We start from the raw sequence: 13023 nt of genomic DNA, 5'->3' as shown, positions 1-13023 counted from the left end.
AAAATTTCCACTAGATGTGACTTCTCCAATCCATAATATTAACAGCCAAAATTACAAGCAGTGGTTTCCGCTCTTAATTATGCATGCTTCACAAAATTACTGGATGCCTTGGCAAGATGGCTAAAAGCACATGATCTTAATTTTAACCGGAGAAATTCCAAGCACAACTGATACACAAAAAGTTATCGAAATTCAACGCTACTGATATATGTATATATAATACAAAGGGGAGAGAGAGAAAGAGAGAGAGAGAGAGAGAGAGAGAGAGAGAGAGCGAGAGAGAGAGAGAGATCATCTATTTTTATTTCAAACTTGGTCTAATATATAGACGACACATGAAAATCATCATCATCCTAAATCTGATTCAGCCATGGTTGACTGTCTGTATGTAAGATGTTTCCTGGAAAAAGGGCTTCTTTTCTGCAGGCTGATCCTGATGATGATGATGAGCGCCATGGTATATTATAACATTAGGCCTCATGTCAAAGTCCCTAACAAAATGGCTCTTTTCTTTCGACGGCACTTGATCTTCTTGTTCGTGATGGACAAACAGGCCCTTAATGGCTTCTGGCATGGGCTGGTCATTCATCACACTCTTCCAGTAGCCTCCAGAGTCTTTTCTTGCATAGCTGTTCTGGGACTACATAAGTTCCATGAAAAAAATGATTAATTAGTTGATAATTAAATCAACTTTGTAATATTAGTTTAAAATTTGACGAACGAATTCGATTGATATGAAAAATGCTTACCAAGAGAAGGGACGACAGAATTAGCAGAAGGCAAGAGATGGAGAACTTCATGTTTTGGCCAACTCAGAGAACACAAACTCGATATATTTTAAATCCTCAGCTCTTCCTACTCTGAAACTCTCTTCCCACTAGACCCGTTAACCCTTTATAGGCAGCTCACATTAGTCGTTTATATTTTGAGACACAAATGCAATTTAGCAAAAGTTCGGACCCTCCAATGAAAAGACCTTTTCATATACTACTGTTCTCGTGGCCATTGGACTTTTCAATTTTTTTTTTTTTTGGGTCAAAACATTTTCATTAGAAAAGGTAAAGTTACAGTAGGTGACGGATGACCTAAGAAACAGGGTTTGATCGAGATTTTGACTACAAACCATATTGCTGTAGTGCCAAGTATTTAAGATTTTAGAATATAACGTTTTTTTATCTAAAATCAGTGATCGGATATTGTCGTTCTTTAATAGTAAAGATTTCAACTCTTTTGACCATATAAACGTGACAACTTAAACTTAGGCATAGGCTGAGGGACCGACTTACCGACATGTATGACTTGTGAAACAGAATTCCAGGTGGGTTTATATGGACTATATTCTTGGAGGTGTGTTCGATAATTAATAGTGATAGCACTAATTTCATCATTATCTTATTGCGTCATTCTATCAAATTAAGTTCATTGAAGGTCATAGCACGCAACTAATTACCTCCCAAGATTACTGAGAAGATTATATTTAAAATTGTGGGTTGTTAATTGGGTGACATAACAGGTTCTAGATTTTGTATGACAGGGTGTTGGTAGCTAAATGTCTTATGTCAAACGTCCACACATGTTGTGTCAAAATTAATAAAAAAAAAAAAAAAAAAAACAATATTAAACTAGGGTTTGCGGTATGCACCACCAATTTGTTTATCCCCAGTGGCCCCTTGCAGACCGTGGCTATCTAACTATCTATGGTGAGCCACAACAAGTGGCATAGTGGTAAGGACATAGATTTCGGCTTCTAAAATACAAAAAAATAGGAAGGTTCGAGTTCGAGGCTCTAAGCTGATAAGTTTTCTTAACTATGGCCAGGGAAGAGGCTGAAATGCCTCTGTGAGTCTTCTCGGCCCTTGGAAGAAGTGGATAACTGTGTCTTGCCACCAGTTGTCCCCCTTTTTTGAAAAGAAAAGAACTATCTATTGTGAATTTTTGTTTTCGATATATATATATATATATATATATATATATATATATATATATATATCTAGGGTGAATTTTTGCTTATCATTATAAATTATAGTGTTACTTATTATACACCTCATTATTTACCACGTGTCATTTCACATAACTGTGGTTATCATTCATATGAAATGTTCATTTTTCAATTTTGAAAAAAAAAAAAAAAAGACCAAGGTTAAGTGAAAGGACACGTGGAAAATTATGAGGTGTATCCGATTATCTACAAAGTGCTCGTCAACCCACCTCATTGTTTTATCTTTGTGGTCATTTTTTAATAAAAACTCGATACCAATTTTACCCGCTTGTAAAATAATATCTAAGGACCAAAAAAAGAAAAGGAAAATATGATTCTCTTCTTTGTTCACCATCTCTCTTCAACTATCACAATTCCTTCAAGTACTTATTTTCTTCAGAACATTGTACTAATGAAACAATTATTTAAAATTTTAAAATAAAATGGGAGACCAAAAGAAGGAATTGGGGTTGGAGGGGGTGGGATTGGGATTGGGATTGGGTTGCCTCGAATTTGAAAATGGCGTATGAGGATGCAATTTTGGAAATGCAGAATGAGGCTTGGTCGTGTGATTTGGAAAAGAGAGAGAAGGTGGTTGCATTAGGGGTCTGAATAGAGGAAAGGACAGAAAGTTGCAAGAGACGAAGATTATAATAGGGTTAAAATTTGATTAAGAAAAGAGAAAGTATATGCACACTATCTCACTTACATTCGAGGCAGTATATATCTATGGGATGGATACTAGATTTTGTTGTTGTTAAAATAATCGATAATTTCTTAATTTTAAGGTACACGATGATGATGTAAATGTGACAAATGCAACAATTTTTCTTTTAGAAACTCATTTGACACTTGCTCGCCTCTCTTAACATATTATCTTTTATTTTGTTTGATCAATGAAAGATTAACAAACGGAGATGAAAGAAATAAATTTGGAATTTAAAAAAAAAGTCAAAATTTATAAATTGACATGCTCTAAATCTCATGTTTGGATTCATAAACATAAAATTTAAAATTTCCGCATGAAAAAAACTTAGAATTTTAGACTTCCAACTCTCAACTTGGAATTTTAGTTGTAATTTCCAAATTTCCTTGAGTGACTTTAAAAACAAAACATAAAATAAAAAACTCCACCATGAGTGATCATTAATGACACTCCCATCACAGATGCCACCACTTACCATCGTCACCATTACTATTGCCACCACCATCACGTACCAATATCACCACCGCTACTACCACCATCCACTATCATCATCACCATCAATACCTCCAACTTCACGCATCATGATCACCAACGTCACTGCCACCACTCACCATCACTACCACCGCCACCTATAAGCATCATCGTCCATGCCGCCACCACAACCTACAAGCTACTATAATCACCGTCGTCGCTGCAGCCACCTACAAGCTACCGTCATAATTGTCGCCACTGCAACCCACCATCATTATTTTTGCCACCTCCACCTACCATCATCATCACCGCTGCTACAATCATCACCATTGACCATCACTGCTATCACCTATGTGGAGACATAAGTTAACTACATCTAATAGGAGAATGATAAGTGAACTATATGCTCACTACGATGATTTTACCCTTGAGGTTATAAGCAGACAATAAATTACCTCAAGGGAATTCACATATGTCTGCACCGTGGGTAATAGGCCTTTAGGCTACCAATGTACCACAGGGGCTTCAGGTCTATGATATGTCTTGCCATTGGGCCATACTCGGCCTAATGGTGGCAAAATGTAGACATTTTAGAGTCCCCTCTTAGTTGCCTAGCCCGTCAAACTACTTTTTTGACTTATGCATCAAAGGACCCTCGATAGACACCTCCCCCTTTTTTAGTGTACTCGCCAATTAGGCTAACATTGTTTGTTCTCTTGTAGGTGAAATTTTGTCAAATCAACTGTGTCCACAACCTACACCATGCTTTATCACCACCACCCACCATCGGCATTACTATCACGACTATCTGTATGATTATACAAATCCCAAGTGATTCTTCAAGAGTGGTTCTTTGTACACTCAAATTTCGTTTCTAGTCACCCATCAATTTATTTAAAAGAAAAATACTCTTATACCATACATGGCTTAGTTGTTTCTTAAGGAAAACAATTATTTTTTCTCTTCAATATCATCCTTCACCGTCTCCTGCCAACCAAGCCATCTCCGACGACAGCGCTTTTTCCAATCAACAAACAACAACTAAGCAACATAACCATTAGTCACCACCACCCTCCCTTCATCAAAACGAGCACCTCCACAATCAAAATCACCCATTTTTTCATGGCCGACACATAAAACCCCATCGCTGCCTCCACCATGAACTTCACTGCCAAAACCATTTGATGTTCATAATCTGGATCTTCTACAATCGTCCTACTTTTTGTTTCTTAACTTTCATTTCTTATATAATTTATTGGTTTTCATATAGTAGATAATTAAGAGACAAATTGAAATCCAAATGCTAAGCCGACTTTTAAAATTTCAGTTTGATATAGATATAATCATCTTATCTACAACCAATCCATAACCAGTGCTTTCTATTAGTACAAGAAAAATAGGTGTTAAAAGAAAATAAAAAAGGCTGTCCAGAGAAAAATGAATTCATAAAAAAATAAAACAATGTTGTGACATATGTTCTAATACATATTGTGATTGTGTAAATCCTAAGTAGAGATAGATTATGAATACTTTGGGATCTAGAAGATCTTTCCTAATAGACTTTGTATTACTTGGAGAGCAAGTTTCTCTTCTCCTTATTACTATAAATAAAGGCACAAGGACTGAGGAATTAACACACAATTCCTCAAGCCTATTCTCCATCTTGCTATCTTCCCTTTGCCGTACCCCTTAGTTAAATATAGGCCACAATACGTTATCAGCACACTTCAATTATTTTTCATTGATTAAATTTTGACTTTATTGAATTCATATACTTTTATTGATTCAATTTACATTTTTTTTTCTTGAACGTGATACAAGCTTCGGAGATGGAAAGCCAAAATTGAAGAAATAATTTTCTGCATCAAACCAGTTCATCAATATCTTCATGCAATCGACCTTTTCCAAAACAACGGTTTTTATCTCGATATTTTTGTAGCCCTGATAACATAGACATTCACCATAATGCATGACCCAACTTTACGTTTTTTGAATTTTAGATTCTACATAAATTGTATAGCATTATATCCATAATATTGTGAACATTATGTGAATTGATATTGCATGAAATTATATATAGATCAGTATTAAATTATATGCATAATTGAATAAAAACATGATAATGAAAAATAATATATATATATATATATATATATATGTGTGTGTGTATATATATATTAGGGTTTTGTTAGAAACCCCTCCCACTGAGCGAGTTGCTTAGCCCAGCATGCCAGGCTAGCAACCTGAGCCGCTGGAGTCGAGCCAACCCGTGAGCCAAGCCATGGAGCAAACGCTTTAGGCCTGTACCCAGACCTGACACCATGAATGGGGTCGCCTCACCAAAACCACGACCAAGTATGGCCTGCAGCCACACTACCACCATGGGTCAACGTCTTCGACGACCTAAAGATTGTTCCCGACGGATTTTAAGTTAAGATTCATTTAAATCTCATCGGGATTTTTTTTTTAAATACCGATTTGATTTTTATAGGGTTCTTGATTTTAAACGTCAACTTCTGTTCACCATCATGGTCGTCATTGAATCACGAACTCACCTTGAGATTTCCCGATTAAAAACATAGCCGCTTGAAGCGGCGGCATCGACGTTCTTCTTCGACGAGCACACCCAACAGCGGCTGGGATGTTTCCTTGGTCCACCCACATGCTAATTGGGCCCTGATAACTCGGCCCGTAGTAAACAAGATTTTTTTCTTTCCTCTTGGGCTCGCTTGCAGCGGCCTAGTGCAGCTGTTTTGCTCAGCCCGTGTGTATGGTGCTCTCATGTGGCGCACCACATTGGATTGTGCCCCCAAAGTAGGCCTTCGTTTTACCCTACACTACATCACACAAGATCAATGCCCCCAATTTTGAGCCTTTTGTTCCACCCTTGCTTTGAGCCTGCCTGCTGCAACCCAGCAATGCATGGAAAGCCTACTGTCTTCCCCCTTGGCTCGAACCACCTTTTGTCTAGCCTATATTTGGGAATGGGCCTCAAGGCACATATTTTTTATGCTCCCTATGGGTTTTGGTCCATTTTAGACCACCAAATTTTAATCGCCTACATTCTTGTTTGGCACTACTGGGTTTATATTTTTCTCCCAATTCTTCTCATTGGCTTGAAGACCAATAATTAATTAAATCACTATATATTCTTGCTATATATTCTTGCCTTGTATATATTGCGCTTGTTTGTAGGTACTATGAACTTGAAGTTCATAAACTCAAAATTTTCGAAAAGTGTCATAGAAACTTGAAGTTTCTTAACGCACAACACTCATGTTGAGACTCGAAGTTCTCCATTCTTAAATCCGTTTGAACCAAACCATGTCCAAGAACTTGAATGTTCTAACGTTGATGTTTATGGAAATTTTATTTCCTAAAACACCAATCACATTCTTGTTTCCGCCATTCAGTGTATTGTCGAACCGTAACAAGTTCAATTTCACTAATTTGTAAGTTTCGAACAAGAAACTACTTTATGTGGATACAAGACGTGACACTCCGCTTGACTAAGACTAGTTGCGAAATCATTGTAGCCAGTTATAGTGTGGAAGAACTGAATAAGCCTCTTTCATGATCTTTATTTGATGACTTATGCCTGAAGCATATCAAATGGAAGTACCTCACTGCTAAGGACTCCATGGCTCTTTAACTCACTATAGATAGTTCCAGATCATGCAAAGATGAATTCTTGCCCGAAGCAAAACGTGATTGAAACCTTTATGTCCATGAATAAGTACAATGCTGAAGTTTATATCTGATCGAATTTCAACTAGACGAAAATCTTTCTCGTCCTTCCATATCTCTAAATTGCTCCTAAAGTAGCAATATAGAGAGCAAAAGTTGCCAAATTCTCGGATCTAATTACTACCACACTTGTGAGAGAAAGGTACCGCAACAATTCAGCATGTGGAAGTACCCAACGGTATAGATTAGTTTCAGCTGAAGTCTACCGAATGGAGATGCCCTGCTTTAGCAGGGATGCACCGAAAGGCATGCTCTGCTTCGGCATAGGTGCACCGAACAATATTGCTCTACTTCAGTAGAAGCTTACCGAATAGGCTCCTCCAGCTTCAGTTGGAGCTTACTGAACCAAGTTTGGGTATGTCTGTCTCTCTCTCACAATCTCATTTCGAGTTTGTTTTACAAAATATGGTAGAATCAAGGTCTGCCAAGAGGTGGTATCACGCACGAAGCATGATCCTTAGCACCGAAGACCTAAAACTTCAAGAATAAGGACTAGTATTCCAGAACCTCAACCCTGCATAATCTAATTCAATTTTGATGAAATAGATCATTGGTTCTGCACTTGTCTGTGCCTTTACCAATTTTGTTATGGAGTACCATTCTCGAAGTCAATCTGTACGACTAATTTTGCCCTACCTAACACATTTGGCAAGTGAAACTTGACATGGAAGGCCATATTGGCCGAACCTACAAGTACATTTTGGTTTACTTTGTGAACAATTTCTTTTGTTCTCAGATTTAATATTGGTGTTTAGATGTCGCTATTATTCTCGAATAAGAGTTAATTAACGAAAATTATCACATGTAACTAATACAGTTAACTCATGCTTAGGTATGTTTTGGGGGGAAGTTAGCCGTCTAGTTTTATGCTAACTTTGTACCTAATACCTAATCACCCCCTGACAACATTTCAGGCTTATCCATCCTGATTGTGGGGCATGGCATTGCCCTATATTGTCTAATGGGACTAATTTTACCATAAAGGGAAGCCTTGTACTCACTTCATTCTGGAAGAATGCCTTTTGAGCTTTAAGGATATTCGACAGCATTATTACCATATTGAAACCAATGTAGAAAATAGAGTAAAATTCCTTCGCATATTACCATATTTCACTTCCTACGAATATAGCCAGAAGCGCGTTCTAGAGAAAATGGAACGCTTAATAAGTGGATTACACCAATTTAGGCCTACTATGTGGCCGACCAAAAGCTTGAGATTCCAAAGAAATTTTCACTATAGATGTACATTTGGGATATCTAGGATGATCCATGATGTGCCATTTTAGGCATCCTCTTACTAGAAGTAAAGACATCATACCTAGAAGTATACCATGCCTTAGCACCCTCTATCTTTTCTACAAAGGATTCAAGGGGACATTTGTGGACTAATTCAACCACCTTACAGACCATTTAGATACTTTATAGTATTGGTTGATGCTACTACACGTTGGTGACACATGTAGCTGTTGTCTACAAGTTGCCTTCTCCATACTGGTGGCTTAGATTAACAAGCTTAGTGTGGAGCCAAAAATAATCAAGAGGCGACACGTGAATTTTTGGGTTAAAAGGATAAAATTACCCTCGAGGCACACCCGGTTTTCTACGTGCAAGCAGCGGCCAAACATCCCTCAACCAAGCCAAAAGTGCCCAAAATAGGTAACAAATTCAAAATGATTTCATCCATCCTCATCTTATATTTCCTACAAGGTATTTACTCAATAACCTTCAAAACATTCCATATAAATTGAGTTAATTGGCCAATTAATGGATTTATTACCTAATTAATCCATTAATGCCAAATAACTCTCCCATTACACCCCAAAAAACACCCAAAGGCCGGCCACTCTCTCTCCCAAAGAAGGCCCACCATGCTCTGTAAATTGGACCCCATTTTGTCTAAAAATGGAGGTTACACACTCTTGCAAAAACTCCCAAAAATTCTCTAAACACTTTTCTCTCTAAATTCTAACTTTGGCATCGGAGATTCTTCGGCCAAAGCCCTGACCCCCATTCATCGTGGGCGCATAAGGCTCTTGGCCTTGACCAAAGGTGTTGATTGTTTTGTAGGTGCAATTTTGTCAAAATAGGAGAAGGCGAAAATTTGCATCCACAAATTGGTGCTTTCATTGAGAGTTGAGTCCCACACTTGTAGAAGACTCTCGCTTTCAAGGTTTTCTATTTTCTTGTCCATTTGTAGATTTCTCGTACGTTTTTATTATTAGAATTTTTTATTTGCAAAAATTCTTTGATAAAACGTAAAAGATAAATACAATGGTTAGAAATTTAGAAAATTCCACAACTAAAAATTCCAATATTCAAGAAATGGGACCGCGGCGATCCACGAGACTAAATGTGATCTTAGGGGGAACGACACCACCACCACAAGGCTTCACTATGGCAACCACCAATGCAATAACCCACAGCGAGGTCTATGGCTCCACAACCACGGCTTGAGCCATGTCACTCCATGCCCAACGTGAGCCTAATGCGTTGCCAAGTTGAGCCCAAGCCTCGCATTCGCGAGCATCATGCGCTGAACAGCCTGCTCTCGTGGCCCAGCCTGACCTTGCGGCCCAACCTGCTCTCACGGTCCAACCTGCTCCTGTGGCCCAACTTACTCCCGCAGAGCAGCCTACTCTTATGGCCTAGCCTGCTCTAGCTGAGCAGCCCACTTTCATGGCCTGGCCTGGCCTGCTCCCGCGGCATTCCAAGCAACCTAAATCAGCCCAAGACAATCTCAACCATTCGGACCAACCATTAAGCTTGGGGCATTTTCACCACGTTTCTCTGTAGATTTGACATTTTCCAATTCAAATCTCATGCCTGGAGCCTACCAAACTTCCACTGCTTAATGAGGCATATTCATTCCAAGCTCTTCCAATCCAAATGGCGAACAACACTTGTCTCGACAAGTCACAGAGTTGACAAGCACCCTTGCACAACAGACAACCTTGGTTAATCAACTCTTGCAATGCACCGAGATCTAACGTGCCCCGGACGAGGTGTCCCGAAGAAGGACAAGGGAATACGAACCTCTCCACCAGCATCTCGGGAAACAGCCACTTGACCAGTCATGAACTGAGTGTTCTAACAGAGTACATTCCCTACTGGACCCCGAGATAGCATATACTCTCGTCTTAGCACGTAGAGGAGCGTGCACTCTCAGTTAGGCGCACAGACAAATATACACTCACGATTGGGGCCACACTCCGATAATCAATATAAGCAACCTTCTAAGCGAAGTGCTCATTCGCAGCAAAGCTTTCCAGGAGCATCCTCCACCTTATATCGGAGTAGGCAACACAACGGATGGAGAGAAGTAGTCACTCAATCTGGTTCAAGTTTAATCAGTAACTTGCGAGTTACCCGTTCGCCTGCTAGGAAAATACAACACCTACCGCAGCCGTGGCGTAGATGAGCCGAACACGTGGAAGAGCAGCCTAGACCAGCAGGTCACAATCAAGGGCAGCTGAGAGTTCTACCACCCCCAACAAAGGCAAATTTAGGAAGAAGTAGAAAGGCTCCTGACCAAGCGATTGCTCAATTTCTCGCGCAACGAAGCTATTAACAAGGCACTCCGATAAGACATAACCAACATGAGCGAGTCATCTTTCAATGATAAGATCAAGCAGACGGGACTACCCCATATAGATTGCTGGATATAAAGACTACTTATGTTCCGAAAAATGTAGCAGCTCAGCCTAATGGCACGCTAGGGGCAAATGAGAAGTAGAAGGATACACTAGCCGAATTACCAAGAACCGGGGGTAGGCTAAGGATTATTTCGGTTGTCCCAGCAGTCCAGTTTTCCTCAGCTGCACTTACGACAATGATTTCCATGCTCTCTAGTGCGAGAGGATAAACTAATTGCTCTTCAGTGCGAGAGGGTAAACCAATTCCCTGACATCTATATGGGTTTGCTCTCCAGCGCGAGAGGATAAATTAATTGCTCTCTAGTGCGAGAGGATAAACTAATTGCTCTCCAGTATGAGAGGGTAAACTAATTGCTCTCCAGTACAAGAGGGTAAACTAAATCCCCGACACCCATATGGGTAAGCTCTCCAATGCGAGAAAGCCACATAGCACAAAGGATTGAATGCTTGAAGATCGAGTAGGAAGCAAAATGGTCAGGGGGCAGCAGCTACTTTTTGCACTCAACAATTCACTCATTTAACACTTCATCTTCAGTAGCTCCGATCTTGGCAGTTTTATCCTTGACTGCTCCTAGTCGTAGAGAAATCAAACTCAAGCAGTTTCCATATTTTCGATAAGCAGCCCAAACCGTAACCTATGCCACGCCATTTCCTCAGCCCATGCTGAGCCAATCTTTGGCTTCAATAAATCCAAACAGTACAAGCAATGACCTCTGCCACACCACCTCCTTGGCGCATGCCAAGCCGACTCTTGGCCCTTACCAGCTGAAGTGCCGCACCATCCCGACAGCTACACCGCGACAACACTATCCAAGAAGAATACAAGGAAAATTAAATTTTTTACATCAGTGTGGCGCAGAGACGAAGCAAACAACGAAATACGATCTTTTATATGGGCAAGATGTAGAAGATTGCTAGAGGAAGGGGAACAAATATCCTCTAAGCTTTCTCTCTCTTGTAGAGTAGAATAAATCGCTCTCCAAAATTCATTTAACAATCCACTTAAGGTGGACTTAAATAGACTTTGAGAGGAATTTATTTCCCTTTCCTAGAAGGATCTAATTTCATATTAAAAAGGGAATCTGCATCAAAATAGGAAGCAGTCCTAAGTTTCCTAGAGCAAGGTCTCTACACCTACTGCCATTTCTTACAAGTAGCCCAGCAGGTGTAGGGGCATTTGTGGAGCCAAAAATAATCAAGAGGCGACACGTGGATTTTTGGGCAAAAAGTACAAAATTACCCTCGAGGCACACCAGGTTTTCTACGTGCGAGCAGCGGACAAACATCCTTCAACCAAGCCAAAAGTGCCCAAAATAGGTAACAAATTCAAAATTATTTCATTCATCCTCATCTTATATTCCCTACAAGGTATTTACTTCATAACCTTCAAAACATTTCATATAAATTGAGTTAATTGGCCAATTAATGGATTTATTACCTAATTAATCCATTAATTGACAAATAACTCTCCCATTACACCCAAAAAACACCCAAAGGCCGGCCACTCTCTCTCCCAAAGAAGGCCAGCCATGATCTATATATTGGACCCCATTTTCTCTAAAAATGGAGGTCACACACTCTTGCAAAAACTCCCAAAAACTCTCCAAACACTTTTCTCTCTAAATTCTAACTTTGTCATCGGAGGTTCTTCGCCCCCCCCTCCCCCCCAAATTCAACTTGGGCGCGTGAGGCTCTTGGCCTTGACCAAAGGTGTTGATTGTTTTGTAGGTGCAATTTTGTCAAAAAAATGAGAAGGGGAAAATTTGCATCCACACTCAGGGCTCACCACCCTGATTATCTAATCAAATTTATTTGATTGAATAAGTTGGAGAATTTACATCGAAAACTTTTGATGGATATTGCATGTCGGTTAGGTTTTGAAGTTGAACATCAAGTACCCCATGTTCATACCCAGAACGACCTAGCAGAAGCATTATTCATTAAACGCATTCATTAAACACATTCAAGTGATTGCACGATCGTTGATCATACATAACAAGTTCCCGATCTCTACTTGGGGCCATGCAATATTGCAAGCAACCATGTTGGTCCGCCTAAGGCCCGTCATAACCCTACCTTATAAAGCGCATGTCAGTTGGTTACCAAATACAAACCCGACATATTGCATCTGCGCATATTTGGTTATGCGATCTATGTGCCATGTGCGCCGCCCTCACGTACAAAAAGAAAAAAAATGTCCTAAGGGAAGGATGGAAATCCATGTCGGTTATGATTGCCCTTCTAATATTCATTACTTAGAACTTTTGACAGGCAATCTCTTTATCGTTCGTTTTGCAGATTGCCACTTTTATGAGACAATCTTCCAACCATTAGGGGGAGATAAGAACGTCAACGTTCCTATAAGAATGATACGAATTATTATGGACGTCCCCACTATGTCTCATCTTGATCCCAATCTAGATCATCAGAGTATAACCAGACACTTCCTATAATCTAGCAAAAACGAC

At 39.6% G+C, this 13023-nt stretch overlaps 1 protein-coding gene across 1 annotated transcript; it reads right to left on the bottom strand.

Annotated features, from left to right (window-relative positions):
* Positions 1-281: 281 nt before the first annotated feature.
* LOC137726894 (organ-specific protein S2) lies at positions 282-908 on the bottom strand. Its single transcript, XM_088694818.1, has 2 exons — positions 750-908; positions 282-640 (listed from the first exon to the last, which is right to left on the bottom strand). Exons 1-2 carry the CDS (start codon positions 798-800, stop codon positions 365-367), a joined length of 327 nt encoding a protein of 108 aa, XP_088550944.1. The 5' UTR covers positions 801-908; the 3' UTR covers positions 282-364.
* Positions 909-13023: the final 12115 nt, after the last annotated feature.

The sequence above is a fragment of the Pyrus communis genome, chromosome 5, assembly GCF_041283825.1.
Source record: "Pyrus communis isolate YQ-2024b chromosome 5, ASM4128382v1, whole genome shotgun sequence".
Taxonomy (NCBI): Eukaryota; Viridiplantae; Streptophyta; class Magnoliopsida; order Rosales; family Rosaceae; genus Pyrus; species Pyrus communis.
Note: the sequence above shows the minus strand (reverse complement) of the source record. Positions and strands in the feature narration are given on the sequence as shown.